This window comes from Balaenoptera borealis, assembly GCF_965194805.1.
Source record: "Balaenoptera borealis genome assembly, chromosome: 3".
Lineage (NCBI taxonomy): Eukaryota > Metazoa > Chordata > Mammalia > Artiodactyla > Balaenopteridae > Balaenoptera > Balaenoptera borealis.
The window spans coordinates 113,124,994-113,148,278 of record NC_138866.1 but is presented as its reverse complement, the minus strand read 5'-3'; the positions used below and the strand labels follow the sequence as shown (position 1 = coordinate 113,148,278).

Below are 23,285 nucleotides of genomic sequence, written 5' to 3'. Positions count from 1 at the left end.
CAGTTCCCTCCCCAGATGCCCTGTTCCTGGCACCTAGTAACTGGTAGACAAACAGAACCACCGCCTGCACCTCTCCTGAGAGCAGGAGTGGGAAGGAGCACGAACCCGCTATTGGCTGAAGTTCGCTCCCAGTCCCATTTTTTCACAAGTCCGTCCCTGATTTCAGTGGGTTGGAGGGCTAGTGCACACAGCCGGCTCCCACCCTCAGCAGCCAGGAAGTGGGGAGGGGGTCATCCAAGGTGGGGGGTCACAGCTCTGAGGCTGAGTCCAGGATCAGCCCTTTGGCCCTGTGCCCAAGGCCCCAGTGGGGTGGTTTCTGCAGCTGGTGAGAGTTTCCTCCACCCGGACAACAAATGTCCCTCTGGGACTTGGAGAGGACAAGGAAACTGTCATGGCTGTGGGCAGCCCACGGAGTTCCCAGGCTCTGCCCGACCCCACACCAACCTCCCTCTCTACTTAGCAAGGTTGAGGGTGGAGGCAAGGAAAGGGGCTCTGTGTCAGACCCTGAGCCTTTCTAGAGCACACGCCCCGCCTTGTACATCTCTCTATCTGCAGTGATTGGCACACTGAGGGATCTGGTGGACTCCTGGGCCCTAACCTAAGTAGGAATCCCCAGTCTGATGGAGGAGACACAACCCCTGACCCAGGAGAGCCTGCAATCTGATGGAGGACTGGGCCCAGCTCCACCACCCTGCACAATTCCCTTTCTGACCCTCCACTATAAATGAAGGTGTTGAACCATATGAGACTGAAGTTCCCTCCAACTGTGACCTCCTGGCCCTCCTGCCTGATGGGTGACCCCTGGCCTTTGCCACCCATGGTGGTATTTCTGCACACAGGGTAGTGATGAGCTTGCCTGGACCTGAAGAAGAGCACTGGACTGGGAGTCAGGATTCCTGCTGGGCTTTGATGCTGGTACTACCACTGGCTTGCAAAGCTACCCAACCTGTCCAGGCCTCAGTTCTTTTTTTTTTTTTTTGGCCATGCCATGCAGCATGCGGGATCGTAGTTCCCCAACCAGGGATCAAACCTGTGCCCCCTGCATTGAGAGTGCGGAGTCTTAACCACTGGACCACCAGGGAAGTCCCCAGGCCTCAGTTCTTCATCTGTAAAGTGGAGCTTGGATCTGACTTCTAAGGTTCTGTTCAGTTTTGACATCTGAATTTATAATTGAAAAATCACAGAAGTGGTTGTCATATTGTGCCTCCAGGGAATGTAGTGACATGACAAAGGGGTCCCAAAAGGTTAGCTTTATGTGGAATGGCTTCTGGGGGTGGGAGTAGGGGTGGTGGCAAGGGCAGGATCTAGTCCTACCTGTCTAGACCTGTATGTGCCCCCCCACTCACTCCAGAGCCACCTATTGAGCACCTGTTGCAAGCCCACTGCTGGGTGAGGGGCCACATCCTCTGCATTTCGAGGGCCCCAGGGCCCCTTATAAGAGCCTCAAATGTGGGGAGGTGGTGATAAGGAGGGTTGGGATACTGGCCCTAGCAGAATAACCTCTCTCTTGACCCAAAGTGCCCAAATTCCTGGTCGCTGAACAGTTGTGGCTTCCTGGCAGTTGGGTGAGAAGTGTGAGCTATTCATGTCCAGGGTAGTGCAGGGAACTATCATTTGCTGTTTGGGGCTATGGGCCAACCTCTAGGTGGAATATTTTCATGTTATCTCATCTAATACTTAATATCATCCCTATTTTAAAGACAAGGTGTCTCTGTAACTCTTCCACTATGAAATGGGTGTGATAACTACCTCTTAGGATGATAATAAGGAACAGATGGATAAAAAACAGAGAAGTGCATTAAGCCTTGTGAATAATTCAAGGAGATTATTATCATATTGGCTTAGTGTAATAGATATTTAATTATATTGCAGCTCTGGGGATTCTGAATGAATTTGGGGTCTTTGAAAAATAGACCACGAAGGGCACCTGAGAGTCAATGATGATTTCTCATTGGTAGGAATTCCAAACACGTGTATTTCAAATCCTTTAAATCAGAGTCCTTTCAGCTCAACATTATTCATAGATTTTTTAAAAATCCCCAAGACAGGTCAATAATTTGGTGATGGTATTTGTGTATAAAAACAATGACTATTCCTTTCAATAAATTGTACCCCCCAGGGAATGAGATAGGTGGAAATGTTGAAATTTTTATATTTTAATCTTTTAGGTCTGATTCAGCACTTCAAATTTCCTATATCAAATTTCCATAATTATTTGACTGTATTTGTTTGTTTGTTTTGTTTGTTTTGGACTCGCCACGCGGCATGTGGGACCCTAGTTCCCAGAACAGGGATTGAACCCGTGCCCCTTCAGTGGAAGCACAGGATCTCAACCACTGGACCACCAGGGAAGTCCTTTGACTGTGTTTTTGGATAGATTTTGGAACTGTTGTTGGTGGTTGAGAATACAGTGATGTGTGAGAAAAAATGTACAGGGAGTAATAAGATGAGGAACTGAGGCCCAGATGGACAAAGTAGCTTATTCCACAGTCTGGCAGTAAGTGACTGATTCCAAGAGCCTTTCTGGTCCACAATGGGCACTTCTGGGTGCTGGACAAGCAGCCCACAGATGAGGAGGCTGAGGATGGGGAATGGGAGTGGTTGCAGCTGTGAGATGGGCACTGTTTTCCTCCCAAGCCTCATAGGAGGGGCATACTTTGGGCACTTAGTGGTCACAGCTGAGGGCCTGAGTAACCAGCTGGCAAGGAATTCAGATAATCTCTTAAATAGAAGGGAGTTAAGATCATCTCGTCCCATCTTGCAAATCACTGTGGTGTCTCCTTACAACACCTCCTTGAAGTGTCACCCCCTTGATTGCCTTCAGTGTCAGGGGGCCTCACTTCTTCCAAAGACAGTAGTCCCTTCTAACTATGGGCAGCTCAGGTGGTTGGAGTTCACACTCACACCGAGCTAGAACCTGCCTCCTTGCAGCTCCCATCTACTGGTTCGTCTGAGTCTTAAAGGAACGTAACTCCTCCAAAATCACATAAGTAGGGAAGTAGCAGAGCCCACGTTTACTCCCAGTTGGGCCTCTGGGGGTCCACAGCTTGCCCTCTCTCCAGCAGTCCTCCAGTGAGACTGAGTCTCCCCATAGCCCCACCCAGAACCAGTCTGTCCTCCCAGGACTAGGGCCAGCCCAGGGATGTGGCTAGAACTTGGCTCCCACTTTTTCTCCTTCTACAACTCAAAGGAAAACCCTTGGCCATTAGCTCTGTGAGCGATTCTGGCCTGTGGGTGTAATCTAAACAAATTCCTCCCAACACCTTAGGAGTCTTAATAACACAGCTGGTTTACCATTATCTCCCGGACACACTATTAGGCTGAGTCAGTATTCATGTCCTGTCCTGGAAAATAATTTTCTCTCTTGGTTAAGGAGGAGTTATTACCATCAGGCTCTGACTCCAGACCCTCCGCCTGCTGACCTGGGTTTTCCTGGTTTCTTTTGCGCGTGGGTGGGTAGATCAGCTATGGGAGGATAGGGGTTTGGGGTTGGAGGGGGAAGGGCTGCAGTGAGAAGTCTCTGAGACTCACATATCTTTCTCCACTCAAGCCTGGAGTGTATTCCAAAAGAGAGGTCCCACAGGGTTCTAGAAAGTACTCAGACATGGAACCCAGGGTTGATTTTGTCACTCTCCATTAGGCGTGAATTGGATTTATTTTCCCCTTCCTTTAGTATTATAGATGGGGACACCAAAGCCCAAATAAGTGAGATGACTGGCCTAAGGTCACCCAGTGAAAGAGCTGGCACTAGATCCTAAATGTCCAGATTCCTCATGTCAGCCCTTTGCCCTGTTTCCAGCATGACCAGATTTACCCCGGGTTTCAAGGGGAATGACAGGTGACCACTGCCAGGCTCATCCACCAATCCCAGAATCATAGGCAAGAGGGAGTGCCAGGTTTTAGAATAAAATGCCCCATTTACACACTAGGCCACAAACACATGCGACTCATTAGCTCCCATCAGGGAGAAAACAGTAATCCAGAATGGGTTTGGTTTCTTGAAGCTGGACCCAGATTGGCCATGAAATCTTATTAAGGTCGTCTCCTCCCAGCGCCCCCCCCCCTGCCCCCAGAAGCTAGGATTCTTTACGGGTTCTGCAGTGATGCCTGAGAGTCCCCACGCCGAAGGGCAGGGTAATGTGGTCGGGGAAGTTGTGTGCCAAGGCTGAGCTGGCTTGTGATCCAGAGAAAGGACCAGGCTCGGAGTTGGACCCGGCAGGCTTCCCGGAGGAGGAGGCGGGGCCAAAAAGGGAGGGGTGGATCTTCTTGCTGATGGGAAGTGACTGAGTGGAGATTCAGACAAGGCTGGAAATCATCCTTCCCCTCAGTCCCCCTATCCCTGGCCTCCCTCTCTCCGGTACTTGTCCTTTCCCGCCGGGTCTTGGGGGCGCTCCGAAGGGTGACGGCGCCGCCCGGCCCTCGAGGTCCAGCAAGGCCCTGGGGGGCGCGGCCGGCCGGAGATCCTTTCTGCTCGCAGGGGTCTCCGCAGCCCTTACAAGGAGTTTGGCGGCGCTCGGGCGGCCCCGCCCGCCGGGCTCCCCCGGCCCCTCCTCCCCGCACGGTCGGGCCTGGCCGCGGGAAAGCTGCCTGGTAGGCGCGGGGCCCGGGAGGCCGACGCCGCCGGGGCCGCGAGTGCCAGAGAAGACGCCACTCGCTCCCGAGGGCCCCGACGGGCGGGCACGCTGCTCGGGGCCCTTAGGCCAGGACCCGTGTCCTTCTCCGCAGCGTCGCCATGTCCTCGGTGTTCGGGAAACCCCGCGCGGGCAGCGGGCAGCAGAGCGCTCCCCTCGAGGTCAACTTGGCCATCCTGGGGCGCCGCGGAGTGGGCAAGTCCGGTGAGTGGGCTGCGGGCGGAAGGGAAGGGGTCAGGTGGGGATGCGAGAGACGGGGAGCGGTGGAGGGAACCGGGCGCTGTGGGCTCGCGGGCAGGCACTTGCACTGGCTTTCGGGGCTTCCTGCGCCCAGGTGGGTTGGATGAGACACCGTGATGGTATCCGTCTTTGCCTCAGCTTCTCTGTTGCTTGGCTCTCCCTCAGCTTGTTTTCAGCTCCTCCATCTCTCAGCTGTCTTCTCTTCCTTGCCTGTCTTTCCCTCTGTGTCTCCCTACTGGGTCTGTGTCCTCCTTGTCTGTGACCCCAGCTCTCTCCCCTCTGTCTCTGTGTCTCCCAGTCCTCTGCTGGTCTCCCCCTTGCCGTTTACCGCCCTCCATCTCCTCTTCCGGGCCAGCAGTCAGCCCTGGTGACTGGTACCAAAGGGACCTGTTAGGCACTGATCCCCAGCCCAGGGCACCTATGGAACTTAGTCGCAGCTTTGCTGCTCCTTGATTTAGGCCGGGGGAGAAGGGGCCCCAGGCCCCTGAAGGGAGGTGGTAAAAGTCGCTGGCTTTTGGGATTTCCCAGGGGGAGGCTGCTACCCACTCCCCACCCCAATTCTCTGGGATTCTGGAACGAAGTGTGAATTCTTATCAAATGTATTTGTTTCAAGTCAGACCCCTCTCTTGACTTTATGGAAACACATTGGACTATGGTCTCAGGTGCCTCGGACATGTCCTTGATGAACAAAGCGCTTGGATTTACACTCAGGCCATTTCTATCAACACTGAGCTCTGCCTTCACCACTTTTGGCAGCTGGAGCCCAGCTGGAGCCCAGGGTGTGGGGAGGGTGTCACCATAGGCAAAGATCCAGAAAAAGGGTTCACCGCTCTCCCTGCCATTCCCAGTCCCAGGCAGCTGAAGGGGGGAAGGCAGAGGGGGCTCCTCTGCTGGCTGTTTTCCAGTTGCAGCCATTAGTGAATGGCCATCATGGACTCAGCTGTGAGTTTCCTTCTCCAGAGTATTCTTTGAGACTCACTGGGAGCCTGCTCTCCACTTTTGAAGCCAGCCCCCTGGCTCAGAGATGGGACTCTGAATCATGCTTTCCTAGAGAAAAGATTTGCCCTCTTCCCTTTGAAAATCAAATTGTTATCTACGGCTCTATCACTGGTACAGTTTAGCCAGTGACTACATGAATGAAAGAATTTAAATTTTAAAATATGTATTCCCAGGGTATTAGTTTGCAAACTGACACTGTTAGGAATCCTGGGAAAGAATTTTAAGGATTTTCTTTAAAATACTGCATTACTTTTTAAGAGTTCAGTATAATAGTGGGCTGGCCCTCAGCTTTATGTGGTTAAATTCTGAACAAAAATCAATCTTGTTAATGCATTCCACCTGGGGAGAACTTCCCCAGGTTTTATGTTCTGTGAGACTCCCATGATGAGTGTGGAGGCCTTAGAGCCAAGACTCGAGGACTGAGGACTAGAGTGTGTTTACTTGGGATTCGGGGGTTCATATCCCTCCCAGAGATCACCCACTGATCAACTCAGCTCTTACTCTCTCTTTGGCTTGTAGCCAAAGCCTGGATAAATGCCTCCACACTTCAGAGTCTTTGTGTCTTGTCAAGGTTGGGGGAGGTCTCTCTTCAGTTTGAGTCTCAGCAAGCTGACCCTAAGGTAACTGGTTGCCTGGGTCCAGACCCCTTAGTTAGGGTCTTCACAAACGCCCCTTAGGCTTGCCTCTCATTTCTTTTCTCGCCGCCATCCCCCTCCAAAAAAAATCCCAGAATGCAACTGGGAAGGACATGGTTCCCCATATTTCTGGTTTCCTCTGAGCCTCTCAAACCAGTTCCCCAGCTCTCCAGAGAGCAGAGGGGTCACAGAGGCTAGATAAGTCCTCCCTAAAACGAGAGGGGCAGGCTCCAGGGCCCAGCAGCCAGACACGATGGGGAGACTGAACCAACTTCTTCTTCTTGCAGCCCTGACGGTGAAGTTTCTGACCAGGAGGTTTATCAGCGAATATGACCCCAACTTGGGTAAGGACCCACTCCTCCCTGTCCCTCTTGCTGTGCCCACTTGGATCTCCCCTGCAAACACACATATGCCGTTGTGGGCCCAGGCCTGACCAGGACCACACATCTGGGGGCCGAGGGGAGGAGCCACCAGGATGACTCAGCCCATGTGACAAAACGTTTTAAGTTCCAAAAATGTACCCTTCCACAGCTCACCCCAGACAACTTGGGGGTTAGCCCAATTAAGAGAACTGAGAGAAGTTGATTTCCCCTAAAATATGAGGTATGATGAAACTTAAAAAAAAAAAAAAAAATCAAGCATTGCAGAATATCCACATCCATTAAGTGTTTTTCTTCCAGATGGTTACTCAGTGTACTTTTCCAGAAAAGCTGGACAAGACATTTGGGAAATTCCCTAGTAATACTGGCTTCTAAACCAGTTTTTTAACCACACAAGAAAACTAGTCTTGTTTGGTAGGTGTATCATGATGGTGTATTGGAAAAAGGGATGCCCTGGTGTCAGAGCTGAGTTTGAATCCTGGCTCTGTCACTTATTGGCTGTGCACCTTTGAAGCAGTCACCTAAGCTCTCTGAGCTTCTGTTTCCTCATCTGTGAAATGGGCATAAAAATACCTATCTCAGAGAATTACTGTGAGGATTAAAGAAATAACACATGTAAAAGATGTAGCGTACTGCTTGACCCACAGAGACATTGAGTGCGTATTCACTTCTCCTTCCTTCTTTCTCCTCAAATGGCTTCCCATCTGTGGTGGCTGAGATTCACCCAAGTTAATTAGATCACTGTTTCTGAAAATTAATTTCAGCAGCAGGACCTTTTCCTCAAATAACCTCTTACATGGAAGTCCAATATCTAAATACGTAAAAGCAGAATTTTATTAATATAAATGTAACTTAAAGCTCACATTTATAGCATTTCTTTATGGTAAACTTTCCACTGAGAAAAATGGGGTGTCTGGATGCTCTTTGCTCTTTGGAAATGGGGGTTGCAGTCTTAGATTATCTTCCCCCTTCATAAGAATTGAATAAGGCGTTTGTGGAACCCCTGAAGGCCCTCTGAGGAAACCCAGGGCTCCGGGAGGACCCTGGGGTCCCACAAATGAAACCTCCACAGTGCAGCACCACCGGCAGCAGGCCTCTGATGGAATGCGCCCTTCACGCCTGAAGGAAAGAGCTCCTCAGCCCACTGGTGCCCCTCAGCCCCTCAGTCCAGGCTGGGATGTTGAATCCCAGTGTCAGAGCAGGAAGGGATGTCAAGGCTACTTGGTCCAATGGTTTTTAGAATTTATTCCTTACGTAGCAGAATCCCTTCTTCCACGGAGATCTTACACAGAACCCCAGAGGTCAAGCAGAGGAAGCAGAGGGGGTCCCCTGGCTAAGTCAGGAATGCAGGGCAGGCAACTCGCGGACAGTCCTTAAGCGGTTTGTTCCTCAAAGTTTGGTGTGACCGCCTGTGCTTTGACACAGCCCCTCGGCTACAGCGGAGGAAGAAGGCCCAAGGAGCTTTGTGGGCCAAGGTCACCAGCAGGTCTGAGGGGAGCCCATTGATTAGCAGAGGTCGGTGCCCAGGGGAGTGAGACACAGGAGCATGAAGTCAGATGGGCGGGGTGGGGGAGTGGGTGGGAAGGGAAGGCACACAGCAGGGATGTCTGGGAAGGGAAAGCGGAGATTCTCAACGACAGTGCCTCAAAAGACAGATTCTGCCTACCTCAAATATTGCACGGAGCATACTTATACTAAAAAGTATTAGCTGTTTATCTGAAATTCAAATTTAACTGGTTATCTTGTATTTTGTTTGGCAACCTATCTCCAGTCTCTCTTCTTCCTGTCCCGCATCCATACCCTTCAGGCAGGGTCCCCCCAGAGGAGCCTATTACAGTGGTGGTTTGAGCTTCCTGGTTGAACGATTTTGGAGTTCTGAACTGGTAGGGGAATGCGTGGTCAGACGGTCTGGGGCGGGGGTGTGGCAGCCCCACAGTGGTTAGTCACCTCAGCCTTTGGTCTCGTACCACACCCTGAGAGCTCCTGAGCTGGAGAGATGGCCAGACGCTCTCCTGTCGGCCATTCTGGGAGGCCAGTGCTGCTCCTTGGGGGTCCTGTCCACTGTCTAAACATTCCCGCCACTATCCCATGGCTGGTTCCAGCAACGGGGTTGCGGGGGGCGGGGGGGACTCTCGGACCAGAGCCTTTCCTTCTGTGGAGAAAGGTCTGAGCATCCAAGGAAGAGTTAGCCATGTGGAGATGTAAAACCACCCTTTCCCCTTTTCAAACACCTTCCAAGAGCTTGAGCTCAAAGGGGCCTCTTGAGGATGGACACCTGCGTTGTTCATTCCTATTTCCAGCTTGGAGTGCAGTGCTAAGCACAGCACAGATGCTCTTAAACATGGGATTTGAATTTTGGTTTTAGGATTACCCTTTAAAGAAGAGCTCCTGTTATTATCCCCATTTTACAGGTAAAGAAACTGAGGCAGAGAGGGCTCAGTGGTTTGCCTAAGATCATGGAGAACCTCAGGTACAAAGGAAGATGAGACACCACTCCAGTTGCCCTCCACTAAGGGTGGCCTTATGCTATCGAGGACCTGAAGTTAGAAGTCTGTGTGGCACTGGGCTCTCTGAGCCTTGGTTTCCCCATCTGGAAGATAGGACTAATAGACTGTGCTCTGTGTGTGAGCTGTGCCTTGTTATAGGTTGTGACTGTTAGAGTTGGTAGGAGCCAAGAGAGTCAGTGCCTGGGAAAGGGCTTCGCCTGCGCTGAGCGCTCCAGGAAGCGAGCAGGGGTATCCGGGAGAGCGCCCTCCTCTCACAGAGGGATTGGGGGCATCTCACCTGGTTTGCCCAGGGCAGAATGACAAGCTTCCCACCGCTCTTCTCCTCATCCTGCTCCAGCAAGGATACAGGTGCCGTTTCTGAAACATCATCCCATACACACTCTGACGAGAGCGCCTTTGGTGACGTTTTAAAAATTATTACTGTAAATGAGAGAAAAATACTTTGGGAAAGGGGTCTTCTCTCAGCATTGATGTCCTAAGAATGTTATTTAGAACTAGGAGTTAGGAAACCCGTATTTACTAAAGGACTCTAGAATGACCTGAGGGCAGGCACTTTGTGATGGGGAGGCAGGACATTACTGTGACTTGGAAAGGAGCCCCCACTGCACCCCCAGCCCCTGGAGTCACCTCACTTGCAAAGGGGGAGGGAGCTGGATAAGATGATTTCATGACCTCTGAGCCTTCTCCACTGTGCCCATGCATGTTCCATGGCCTCAGCTGGACGGGGAGCTTCTGCTCTTTCCCTGTACTCTGCACAGACAGAGCTGGAGAATTGGCTTGTCCACTGAGCAGAGGGAGTGAGGGGGTCCCACTGTAGAGCCCCAAGTTCAAGTTCCTTCTGATAGGGTGCTGTGTGGCTGTGGGAGAGTTCGCTCCTTTTCTGGGCCTCACCTTCCTGTCATCTCTCTATGGAAGAGCTAACAGCAACCTCAAAAAGCTGTTGCATTTAAGGGACTGTAAGAGACCAAGGTTGGGCTAATATATTTCCTTGGGCTGGGCACAGCATGGTGCCTGTGCAAAGGCACGCATCAGACAACTCTGGCAGGAAAATAAAGAAAAATCTGAAGGAGACGTAGGTATCCAGGGGCAGCTCTTCTTGCACCAAATATAGTTAAACATTTGGGGCATATTTTCCATTAGATTTTTTTTTTTTTTTTTTTTTTTTTGGTCTTTGAACAGGAACGGCTATTTATCCAAGTCCCCACAGCAGGCTGGGGATGGGAGCTGTCTATGATTCCTGCTGGCTGCTAGTGGACCTGGCGTGTGTCCAGGCCTGGCTTGGCTGCCAATGGCCCTCAGAGAGAAGTGTTTGTGAATTCCGCCATGGCTGGGGGGTACTCTTTTCACAGTAGCTGCTACCAACAGGCAGAGAGGGCTCCAATTCTGCCCAGAGGGTTCTTCTTTGGGGTCACTTGGGGCACAGGGGCACCCCCCACCCCAGGGAAAGGTGAGGGCCAAGTGCACTCACACGTGTGGGCCAGTGGCACAGGGGAAAGTTGGGGGTAGGGAGAATGATTGTGACAGCGAGGTCCTCCTTGCAGGCCTGGCCACTTGATACTTTCTCAGGTTTGAGGTCATGAGAACTTAGAAAAAAAAATTTGTAAAAACTTATGAAATCCAAATAAGGTCAGTGGTGTAGTTCATAGTATGGTACCAATGTCAATTTCCTGGTTTTGACTATTGTACTATGGTTATGTAAGGTGCTAACACTGGGGGGAGAGGGGGGGAAGAGTACACAGGAACTCTCTGTACTATTTTGCAACTTCTACATGAGTCTAAAATTATTTCCAAATAAAAAGTAAAAAAAAAAAAAAAATCACCTAAGAATGTGAACCTGCCCTGGAAACTTTGGAGCACTATGTCCCCACTGTCCTTTCCCAGGCATTTGTGGAAGGCCAGGCCCCATGCCTAGGGGCCCATCCAGTCCTCACGCAGCCCTGTGAATGGTGCAGGGACAAGCATTTAGCAGAGCGCCTGGCACGGAGTAAAAACCTGAAAACTGTTAGCCAGTGTTATCACATCATCCCTATTTTAAAATGAGGAAACAGAGTCTCAGAATGCTGAAATGACTTGGCCAAGGCACACAGCTAAAAAGTAGCTGAAGTTGGGTTTGATTCCCATCTCCAACCTAAAACTTTCAACCATCCTAGATTCCTCTGCTATTATTTTGACCAGGATTATTTGTAAAACCTTCTTGGGATTTCTTTTTCTTTATTGAAATACAGTTGATTTACAACATTGTGCCAGTCTCTGCTCTATAGCAAAGTGACTCAGTTATACACATAGAGACATATTTTAAAATATTCTTTTCCATTATGGTTTATTACAGGATATTGAATATAGTTTCCTGTGCTACACAGTAGGACCTTGTTGTTTATCCATCCTGTATATAATAGTTCACCTCTGCTAATCCTAAACTCCCAATCCTTCCCTCCCCCACCCCCTGCCCCTCCTTCTCGGGTCTTCTCAACAGGGCCTGACCCACCTCCCCCCTGCCTTAGTCATGTTGTGTGTTTCTCCTTTCTTGTCCCTTCCCAACCGGGGGCCAGAGGGTTGTCCTGATTGTCCTTGGGGTCTTCCTGTGGGCCAGGTACTGTGGTTGGAGGAGAAGGGGGTGGAGAAGCTTGGGGTTCAGGTGGGAGGGGCTGGCAGTGCAGCTCCTGAGGCCTCTGCCGCCCACTGGGCCCGTGAGCCACACACTCCATCCTGCAGGTGTGGTGGGTGGACCCAGAACACAATCCCGTACCCTGTGGCATGTTCTATGAGTGCCCCCTGGTGCTCTGAGCCATGACAGTTGGAACAGCATCTCCTTGGTGGGAGGGTCTGCCCGTGTCCTCCATGTGGGTGAGAGCCAAGGTCTCTCCAGTGGTCCTGGCTCAGCCAGCCCCAGAGCAAGTCCCCCAGGGGTGCACAGAGGTCCAGCAAAGGGAAGCTGGGCCTCAGACCCAGCCTACCATCGAGTGGCCTGCCCTGCCTCTGACTGGGCTGACCGTCTGTGTTGCAGAGGATACCTACAGCTCCGAGGAGACCGTGGACCACCAGCCTGTCCACCTGAGGGTCATGGACACTGCAGACCCGGTAACATTACCCCCATGACCCATGAAGAGCTGAGAGTCAGTGCAGCCTCTTGGGAGGTCCTGCTTCCAGAGTGTGGGCCTCAGATGGGAATCTGTAAACCTTTTAAGCTCCAATTTGCTATGCGTCCCTGATTGAGGTGCTGACCTCTCTGGGCCTGAATCTATTGATTTGCCAAATGAGAAGGGATAGGAAGGGGCCTGGGGAGACCTGATGATTGTTGGTGTCAGCTCTGAGATTCTGTGCTCTGGGGCTTGATGCCTGTGTACACATGGAGACAGGTGCACACACGTGTTTACACAGAGGCTCCCCTGGCCCAACCCCGCCCCGCCGCCCAGTACATACATCTCCCTGTGTCCTCACCACCCCCTGCCAAGGCTGGATGCCAGTTCTTCTCAGAAGCTAAAGGGGCACCATGAACCTGACCCAAAACCAGCAGTGCCCAGGCACAGCCAGGTCTCTGTAGGGGCCATGCCAAAGTCTTGGCTCTGTGCCCCAGAGGCCAAGGTCTCCAAGTCTGTGGCTGGGTGGTGGGAGTGAGGCTCAGAAACAATGTCTCCTTTCACAACAAGCCAAATCCACACTCAAGTGCCCCTTTGAAAAGGGCCCTGCTGGGGAACAATATACAGAGATGCAGGGAGCGGGGAAGTGGGATGAGGCAGCTCAGGTGAAGGCCTTTACCCTGGCCTCCTCTGCCCCTCACAGAGGCTGCCCTCCTTTGCCCCAGGACACCCCCAGGAACTGCGAGCGCTACCTGCACTGGGCCCACGCCTTCCTGGTGGTGTACAGCGTCGACAGCCGCCAGAGCTTCGAGGGCAGCAGCAGCTACCTGGAGCTGCTCACTCTGCATGCGAAGGAGGCGCAGCGCAGCTACCCTGCTCTGCTGCTGGGTAACAAGCTGGACATGGCCCAGTACAGGTGAGTGCGGCGCTTTGTCCCACATCCTAGAGCTCGCTTTCTCCTTTCGCGTAAAAGCAGTGTCATCTTCAAGGATTATTTGGCTGCTAAGAAGAGTAATCCCCTTGGATGTAGATAGAAGGGGGTGTGTTGTAAGGGTACAATGGGCAGGGCTTCCGGGCAGCCAAGGGCAGGAAGGGAAGAGCATCTGGGCTGCACAGGGGCTGGACCCTGAAAGTCAGAAGAGAGGCCACTCCTCCCATCCTCCTGGGGCTCTGAGGTCTCTCTCAGCCTCACCCTTTCTTTCCTGAGACTATATGACCTTCTATTTCCACTCCCCACAGCTGGCTGGTCATCCAGTGCCCAATTCCAATTCTGGGGAGCGAGGCTCTGATTGGCCACCTGGGTCAGGTGTCTGCTCTTGTCCAACCAGCTCTCGCCTCACCCAAGCGTGGCCCCCAGGCTCATTCCCACAGTTGGCTGTGCTGAGGGCAGGTTCTCTTAGAAAGAGTTGGGGTTGAATCAGAGACCACAGACTGGGCCAGAGGGCAGATGACCACTGAGTGCTGCAGCCGTATTTTGCTTGGCTGGCACAGCGTTTTAAAGGACCCGGAATTGGAATGCTTTGAGGCGGGGCATGCCCCCTCCAGCTGAACACAGGCCTCACACTCCCCGTGGCGTACCTCCACCCACCCCACACATTCAAGTTGCCCGCCTGGCCCCTGAGGCGTTTGAGACTGTGATGCCTCCACCTGATGAGTGGCCCCACTGACCCTCTCCAGCACATCCGTCCTGTGTGGCCAGCCCACCTGCGAGGTAGGGCACCTCCCACCAGCCTTCCTCCCGTCCCTTCCTTCTCAGGGCTGGTCACTCCTGCTTCCCCAGGCCCCAGAGGCCCACTGACTGATGTTAGGAAGGAGGGGACACTTAATATAGATCAGGGCTGATGGGCAGTGGGGAAAGGGGGTGTGGTCTCATGAAGGGGGCTCACGGTAGGAGCCTTCAAAGGTGGGCAAACCCTCAGACCCAGACAAATTCCATCTCAGGGAATGAGGAAAGCTGTGTGATCTTAAAGCCAAAAGGTAGTCTTTGAGGAATCACAGATCCCGCAGAGCCTAGAACAGGGATCAGAAGACTGGATTGTGAATAAACCAGTTTTAAATATGAGGAAAAAAACTAGGCCACTGTTTTGGTCCCAATATTTGCCAGTGGGATTGTCTGAAAGTGGTTCGGGGGCAAAGAGCAAAGCAGCGTCGTTTCCCTAAGAAGGAGTCATGAGATTTATCCCCACTTCCTTCTTTGGTCAAGTCCCGAGGTTGGTAGGTCAGGATTTGATGGGCACAGACAATGTAATTTTTAGCTGAGCATTGGTCAGTGTCTCCCATGATTGTCTTGCAGCTAAAGGGTAAAATATGGGTTAGAGCAGTGATAACCACTGATAATATTTTCGCTAGGCTACGCCAAAATAAGAAAAAGGGTAATAATGTTATATGCCCGGCTCATCCATTCACGCATACACATGCACGTATGGGGTTCTTGTTTCTGAAAGCTCATTATTCAAGCCCCACAATGACAAAGTTTCAGATTCAAGTTCATCACAAAGGCACATAATACCAAGTATTCTTTCAAAAGGAGTTCCTCAGGAATCTGTGAGCTGACAGTCAGGACACCAACCCTGGGTGGGGAATGGATTAGGCGCTCTGTCCCTGACCCTTTTCGTCCCAGTCCTTCCCTCTGTCTGTTGAGCTAGCCCATTTCCAGCCTTTGCTCCTGCCAAATTAACCTTGGCTCAGAAACCTTTTCCCACCATACCCACCCTGGTGTCCCCTCTCAGCTCCCAGGCTGTGCCACTGTCCTCAGGAATGGCAGGTGAGGCAGCTCAGCAGTGAGATTTAGCCATTGAAACCTTGGCCTCCAGCCCTCAGGGACCCCTCCTCCCACCCACCCCCTGCCTCTTCTGGACATCTGACCTATCCAAGGGCCAGTACTTTTCTCTCACCCTGATTCCCATGGCTTTCAGGACCTTCCTAGTTACAAATACTCGATCCCATCATCGTGGGAGGTGGTACAGGATGAAGCTGGGAATAGGGCTGCTCCCTCTCTCGTGCTGTCACCCTTGCTCCCTCCTGCCTCTCTCCTGGGCAAGCAGACAAAACTCCCTGCCACGAGCCCTGAGACCTCTGCCGACCACAGGCGTCCTGAGTCAGGACCTCGGCCCACCAGGCCTCTGTGGACACTGTGGTCTCACATCCTTCCAGCCAGACCACCGCCTTTTCCCAGAGCTGATCCCACATGCCAGGGCTGAGGGTGGCTCATTTCCTGACCAAGGGAGTCAAGGAGATGTGGGGCTGGGAATGCCCATCTTCCCCTGGCCACAGGCAGGGACTTTGGGCCAACTTCTCCCTTCCCCTCAGCCTCGTTCTGAAATTCTGGCTTCGGTGGCATCAGCCGCCATTTATTAAGCAGGGACTGTGCTAGGCACTTGACACAAATCGTCTTTCTTAATCTTAACAACCCTGAGAGGCAGCTCTCATTATCCCATTTTACTGATGAGAAAACTGAGCCTCAGAGAGATGAAGATGGTCACCGAGCTAGTAAGTGAGGATCCAGGTGTAGGCCTGGGCCTGCCTGACTTGGATGCACGCTCCTGACCCCGCCTCACCCTGCTTCCCCGCCAGGCAGGTCACTCAGGCAGAGGGCATGGCCTTGGCGGGCAGGTTCGGGTGCCTGTTTTTCGAGGTCTCTGCCTGCCTGGACTTCGAGCACGTGCAACACGTCTTCCACGAGGCAGTACGGGAAGCACGGCGGGAGATGGAGAAGAACTCCCTGGCCAGGCCCCTCTTCATCTCCGAGGAGAGGGCCCTGCATCACCAGGCCCCACTCACGGCCCGGCATGGGCTGGCCAGCTGCACCTTCAACACACTTTCTACTGCTTGCCTGAAGGAGATGCCTACCGTGGCCCAGGCCAAGCTGGTCACTGTAAAGTCATCCCGGGCTCAGAGCAAGCGCAAGGCGCCCACCCTGACACTGTTGAAGGGCTTCAAGATCTTCTGAGGGCCCCTGCTCAGGATTCCAGGCTCAGCGCTGGGCAGTCTGCAGGGCCGGAGCTGGCTTCTCACCACCGGCTTTCCTTCTGATGGAACAGCAGCCCTCACCCTCTGGTGGACAGCTGACCCCTCCTCCAGCACCAGGCAGTGTCCCTGACACCCAGTTCACTGTAGGAGCAATAGGGACAGGCAGAAATTCTGCTCCTATTCCCTCCAGACCTTGGTTTCCATGGTAACCACCGCATCCCTCACCCTGAAGGAAACAGCCACTGTGACAACGCAGAGACCTGGGGTCAGCCTGAAGTGGAAGAAAATTGCAGCGTCCGTCATGGCGCCATCACCCCTTCCTGCTCCATCTACAGCCAGGCCTGATGTGGCCCCTGGTGGACAGCTCTGGGTGGACAGCTTCAGGAGGCACTGCATAAGTGTGGGCCTGAGAGGTGCTGAGAGGTCCCAGCACCTCCTGGTGGACGGGAAGGGCAGGGCAGCTGCAGGTTTTGAGGGGGCCAGAGCCTGGCCCTCCTCTTGCCTTCTGACCTCACAGAACCCCCAGGCAACAAACCTCACAGTTTATCCAAGTAAAATCTAGTTGCAGTAATCCTACGGGACAGCCTGTGAGAAGCATAGGTGTCCCAGGAAGGCCTATTTCCAGTCCTTTGCCTCTCAATGAGGGTAGAGGGAGAGGGCCGTGGGTAGGCCAGGGTAGGGAGCCTCCTGTGTGTGTTTCCACCAGGAGGCAGGGCCCCCGTATTTTCCAACCTTAAATCAAGGACTCTGTCCGCAGGCCCTCAGGACCAGCCTTCTCAAGTTTACTGATCAAAACTGCAGAACAAAGTCATTCTCTCCCGTGACAATCACCCAGGACTCCAGGGAGCCCACAGCTGGCTGTATCAGACATCCAGTAGGGAGAAACACAGTTTTCTGTTTGTAGTCTGGTGCGGCAGGACCTAGTACCCTTGGCAATGGGTCTGCGTGTTCAAAGTCCACTTTTGTAAGATACCACCTAAAGCATTTTTGGTTCATAAAGCAAATTTTTGCATCAATTATTTGGGGTTGCCACCACAGCTTATACTGCAACACGGTGGCTCAGACGTGGGATCGCGACACTCCTTTGGGATCCCACGGTTAGCAAGAGAAGGGTCTCAGAGGCAGGGAGTTTCTTAGTTTTCTAGCTCTGTTTACCACAGGGCCCCTGGCCCAAAGGAAGTCTCTCACGGACCCTCAGCAGATCAGCAGGTAGAGGAGAGGCCTGTGGTGGGGGAAGGGAGGGGGAGGGGATTCTGAGTCCAGAATCCTGCCCCTTCCTCACTCAGCCCTTCCAGGAGCTTGGATTGAAAACAATAGCTCTTGCCCAGACTTCAGCCACCTTCTGCAGACGGAGAAGCCGAGGTCAGAGGGAGGCTGTGAACTCCTCAAGGCCACGTGAGGAGTCCTGGCCAGGCTTCCTGACCCACAGGCTCGCTCTGGATTTTGCACTTTTGCTTCAAGCCGCTTGTGTGTGGACCACTGCCATTTGAACAAACTATGCAACTCCAACTGCCCACATCCAGAAGCTTTTTAATAAAAAGGTTTTGTTCGTTTTTTCCTAACAGGGTTTTAGTTTGATTGCCGTTCACTCACTCTGTCTGCTAACACCACGGGGGCACTGCCCTGCACCCTGACTAGCTCTCAGGTTCTCGTGGGTCTGGAAGAATGGCTGGCGGCACATCACTGTCTTTTACCTCCATTTCCACCTGGGCCAACTTTGGCTTTTCTGAGAGCAAAGTCTCTCTTAGGGTGGTCAGGTTGTCGTCATCTTTGTTTCTGGCCTCGGCCAAGTACAGGACTTCTGGAGTTTGTTTTTCCGGTGGCAGCCTCTTTTGATTTCTGGGAGGAGAGAAAACTATGGAATGTGAGTTCCCTGAGTTGGGGTGCCGAGTGTTTGGGGTAAGACTGGGTCTCCCAGGTGGGTTAGTGAGTTTGAGGTAGAAATCCAGTACACAGTTCTGGGAACAGTTTCGGGAGAAGCCGAGATGGTGCCATGGTTTTTGGCAGAGAAACATCTTATACTTGTCTGTGTGTCACCTTACCAAATCCTCAGTGCCACCTGTGAGCTCAACTACTATTGCTCCCCTTACAGGTGATGTAATGTGGCTCAGAGGGGCCAAAGGAGCACATGCCTGGGACGTGCGTTTAAGTTTCCTGACTCTGAGTCCCGTGTTCTTTTCACCAAACCACATTTTCTCGTCGCAGGGCTGTCATCCTACTTAGTGCAAGTCCTTGTCACCCCACACCCCATCCCCACCCTCATTCCACCCCATCTCTAGACAAACTACCTCAGGAAATTCCTAACTTATCTTCCTGCCTCTAGGTGCTTACTTCTCCAAACTGGCCTACACACACCAAATCATGATTGTAAAGTCCCTGTGCGTACACATCACTCCCCAGCTCAAGCACCTTCAGTGGCTCCCCACTCCCACTTCCTTAACCTGGCATTCAAGATCCAGTCTTCCTTCCAATAACTTTCCCAAATGTCTTCCCTCTGAGGTGGTTCTACTCAAAGTACCCACCTCTAGATTTCCTGGCCATAGTAGAGGGACCCGGCTGTGGTTAGAGCTGACCGCCCAATCTGCTTGGGCCATAGGGGAGTATCTCAGTGTCTGCTGCTTCTGAGGACACCTGCCTTGTCTCTAAAGTGACCTTCTTGAGGGGGATGCTTCCTGACAGGGTGAGAGAGGAAAGGTCACCTTCTTAGAGGCTATACCCTCTGGGTCTTTTTATATCCTGCATCCAGACTGATCTTGCTAAAACATAAACCTTTCATGTCCCTGTGCAAAGCTCTTCTTTGGCTCCCCAGTGCCCATGAGCTGGAACCTGAACTCCTTCGGATGGTCCCCAGGGCCTGTTCACTCCGGGCTCTGCTGCCTCTTGTCGTCCTCCTCCCCCTGCCCTCCTCACACTCCACGCTGCAGCCCCTCGGGCCCTCCTCCTCCGGCCTCGAGCTTGGTGTGTGCTGTCCCTTGGTCTGGAAGGCTTCCATAGCCCACCCTCTCTCTCTCTTTTTTTGCCCCGCAGGCCCCAGATCCTATCTCTGTGCTCCCACAATACTCTATATGTCCCACAGTCGCCACCTGTCACTCTACACTACACTTACCTCCCCACCAAAGTGTAAACTCCATAAGGCCAGGGCTGAATCTATCTTGCCCAGCCCTGCGGCCCCCCGCTCTCAGTGCGGAGCTTAGCGCAGAGCAGGTGCTCAGCTTATTCTGTGGAATGAATGATGACTGGGCCGTAGCAGTTCATAACGACTAGTTACCAATGTGAGCCAAGGGCACTGGGTTATTTCTTTCTGGCTTTACAGCAGAACTGTGAGGAGGATTCATAGATGACATAAAATATAGCCCAGAAGGAAGAGCGTGGAGGTTAGGCCAACCCTTCCATGGATCCTCAGGGACCTTATTCTGTACAGTGGGAATAGGTAATTTGTGCCAGCCCCACCTTACAGGGCTGTCTTGATCAAGTGAGAGAATGTGAAGGTGCCTTTAAAATTGTAAAACATGATACAGATCTGAGGGAGAGATTCTCATTATTATTGTTTAAAAGTTACTACTAGTTACTAGGGCTATAGTAATTATTGAATGAATGGGAATGAGTGAACCAAGCATTTACTGAATAACTTCTAGAACCAGACTTTGTGCCAGTTGCTTGGGGAAACAAAATTGAGTCAAATGTGGTCCCTGCCTTCAAGGAGCTCTCAGAAGTTAGCCCTGGAATCATCCAGAGAGTTTATCAAAATGCCAATGCCCATGTCCCACCCTACACCCTTTGTGTCAGAATCTCCAAGGCAAGGTACAGATTTCTGTGTTTTTAATATTCCTTCTCAGGTGATTTGGTTGTGTATCCAGGGTTAAGGAGTATTGTTGTTATAAAGATGTCAAAATTACCCCAGGAGCCCCGACTGATCTCAGGTCTCTTTCCGTGCCCTGCATTTGGCCTTGGAGCAGCACAAGGCTTTCCCCTTTAAGAACAGCCCTAACTCTGCAAAAACCCCCACTGTGCACTCGCCACAATCCTAGGAGGAGGGAATCCGTTATTACTGCCACTTATAGAAGAAGAAGCTGGCTTGGAGATATTGAGTGTCTTGCCCAGCTACTGAGTGGCAGAACTGGAATTTGAACCCAGCTTGTGTGACTCCAGAGCCAGAGATCCTGACTTCTGAGATACACCAGCCCGTGCCCTGTTTGCTGGCCAGGGCCAAGGAGTGGTCATCGGGGACAGTTGCCAGTTTTTCAGCAGCTTTGGGTTCTCAAAGGACCCTAAAGGATGCATTTTGCTGTCCCAAAGGGTGGACAGCCAAGGCCCCTAGATGACCCCTCTCTAGGTTTCCTTTGGGAGGGTAGGGCCCCCCCCTCCAGAGACCACCCCCAGACCAGCTCCTCACCTGTTTGCCTGGATGTTCCTCCCCAAGAAGACGATGCTTATCACGACCACCACGACCACCAGGGCAAACATGGAACCAGTCCAAGGAGTTGCTGGGGAGGGACACACAGGACAGAGCCTTGAGGAGAGGCTGGGTGCCCTTCAGGCCCCTAACAGACCAGCTCACAGCATCAACCGTCCTGTGCTGTGGGCCAGGTATTGTAGAGAGACTCTAACTAAGCTGAAAATGTGCCCCCTGCCCTGCGGGAACTCCCAGTCCTGTGTGGGGGGGAGAGGGAGATAAGATCTCTGCTCTGAAGAAGCTCTCATCTACCTGGGGGAGACAGCACTGCAGCTGGGTAATAATAGTGGGCAAAGGAGGAGTGTGGGTGAAGATGAACTTCACAGTCTTCAGAGTTTTGCTAGGGGCTAGCCAAGTGCAGTACAAGGGGAAAAGGAAGGAAGGGAGGGAGGGAGGACAGAAAGAAGGGGCGGCAGTTAAATTGGATTCAACACACTGCCCACAGACAATACGTAAAGTGGCTAATCTGAACTTGGATAATCAAGATTGGTCCACACTGTACCCAAGTGAGGCAGGATCTAGCTTCAGAGCTTTTGCGTTTGCTGTTCCCTCTACCAGGAATGTTCTTCCCCCACATAATCTGCATGGCTAATTCCTTCACCTCCTGCAAGCTTTATTCAAACACCACCTTCTTAGGGATGCCTTCCTTGACCACATTATGTTCCCTGCGGCACACTTCCTATTCCCTTTCTCTGCTTAATTTTTCTCCGTATTATGCATCACCAGCACACTATGCATTTTAGTCATTTGTTGATTTTCTGTCTCTTTCACTAGAAGGTATGCTGCATGAGGGCGGAGCTTTTTTTTTTTTTTTCCCCTTCTGTAACCCCAGTGCTGAGAACAGTGCCTGGTGCACAGAAGGAACTTAATAAATATTTGTGAATGACAGGATGGATGAGTAAATGAGTGGCCAGCCCTGAGAAAAGGAGGGTGCAGTTTAGCCAGACCCCTCTGGGTAGTGAGACCCCTCAGCCTCAGTCCCTGGCTTGGAGGAAACGTGCAGCCTGCTGCAGAGGAGGGGACCATGAAGGGGGCTTCAGCCAGATTCCTCTCTTTGTGTTGTGTCCACCACTTACCATCTTCTACGCGAAAAAACCAGAGCATTTCTTCCAGCAGCTCCTGAGGCACCTCGGTGCCAGGTGGGGTTCCAGTAAGCTCCTCATTGTAGCCCATGCCACTGCTCCTGGTTGGGATATGTTTCTGACAACAAAGTCCTTAGGCCCCTTCGCCCCCAGGTGCTCTCCTGGCCTCCTAGGTTCTGGCTCTTTGCAAAGCCCCAAAGCCTGCTGGAGACAAAGCAGAGAGCATGACTGGATATCTCACCCCAGTTTACTGTCCCCTCCCTGCCCAAACCTAGCTCTCCTCAGGCCCAAAGTTACAGGACCAAAACAGCTGGAACTCCCGGAACAGGTGGGGCCTGGAGAAGCAGAGACCGTAGAAGTGGGAGTCACTCAAATCTTTATGAAAACTCATCATGTGTGGGGAAGAGCACTGACCTGGGAGTGAGGAGGACTGAGCCACTGATGGGCTGTGGGACTCTTGCAGGGGACTCCCGTTCTCCAAGAAGAAACCGATATCTAGACTATACAAAGAATTCTCGCAAATTAAGAAGAAAAAGACTAGAATCCTAATAAATGTGTAAAGGATATAAACAGGCAGTTTACAAAATAGGAAACCCAAAAGGCTAGCAAGAATATAAAAATAAACTCTTTGGAAATAACAAGAATGAAAATTAAAACAAAATGAAACACCACTTGACATCTATTAGATTGGCATAGTTTGGAAGGTGGATAATGCTGTGTGTTGGCGGGGCTCTGGGGCTATAGCCTTATGCACTGCCAGGGCGTGTAGACTGGGGCAGCCATCTAGGGAGCAAATTAGTCAAAGTAAGTGTACACATGACCCAGCAGTTCTACTCCTGAGTGTATTTATATCTGAAAGAAAGTATCCCTGAGGATCATAAGGGGGCATGCCACACCATTTATGAAAATTCACATATGCACACAAAACAACAACACACATTTTACAAAAACACATTTTTAAAAAGACCCATTCAACACATTTGGATAATTATCACTGGGTGTGGGGAGAAGAAAAAGGTAACAGAAATGGGGATCCAAGTAAAGAAATAAAACAGGAGAAGGGTTTTGAACAGACCAATCATGAAATCATGTCATAGGGCTAAGAAGACAATGAGGCAAAGAGAGAACAAGAGAGGCCAGAGGCCTTCTCAAGTCCCCCCGCTCTGACACTGCCTTCCAATCCAAAATAGCCTTTGGAGGCTCAGCCAGGAACATCCGAAAACAAATGGATGGCGAACAGCCAAACAGAAGAACAAGGTACTAATAAAAAGATTGCCATCAGAGTTTTCCCCAACTCTCCAGCTTTGAGAAA

At 51.8% G+C, this 23,285-nt stretch overlaps 2 protein-coding genes across 4 annotated transcripts; one reads left to right on the top strand and one right to left on the bottom strand.

Moving 5' to 3' along the window:
- Window positions 1-4,280: 4,280 nt before the first annotated feature.
- RASL12 (RAS like family 12) lies at window positions 4,281-22,943 on the top strand. 3 transcript variants are annotated; one of them, XM_082383511.1, is made up of 5 exons: window positions 4,281-4,835; window positions 6,793-6,849; window positions 12,397-12,470; window positions 13,195-13,385; window positions 22,249-22,943. In XM_082383511.1, the coding sequence occupies exons 1-5, from the start codon at window positions 4,733-4,735 to the stop codon at window positions 22,520-22,522; spliced, it is 699 nt and encodes a 232-aa protein (XP_082239637.1). In that variant the 5' UTR covers window positions 4,281-4,732; the 3' UTR covers window positions 22,523-22,943. The 3 variants fall into 3 exon arrangements, with proteins under 3 accessions (XP_082239637.1, XP_082239638.1, XP_082239636.1); XM_082383512.1 differs by lacking the exon at window positions 22,249-22,943 and adding an exon at window positions 16,047-17,997 and having other exon boundaries at window positions 4,352-4,835; XM_082383510.1 differs by lacking the exon at window positions 22,249-22,943 and adding an exon at window positions 16,043-17,990 and having other exon boundaries at window positions 4,380-4,835.
- Window positions 17,952-22,175, bottom strand: SLC51B (SLC51 subunit beta). The gene is made up of 3 exons (XM_082383532.1): window positions 21,968-22,175; window positions 20,832-20,922; window positions 17,952-18,277 (listed from the first exon to the last, which is right to left on the bottom strand). The coding sequence occupies exons 1-3, from the start codon at window positions 22,062-22,064 to the stop codon at window positions 18,073-18,075; spliced, it is 393 nt and encodes a 130-aa protein (XP_082239658.1). The 5' UTR covers window positions 22,065-22,175; the 3' UTR covers window positions 17,952-18,072.
- Window positions 22,944-23,285: the final 342 nt, after the last annotated feature.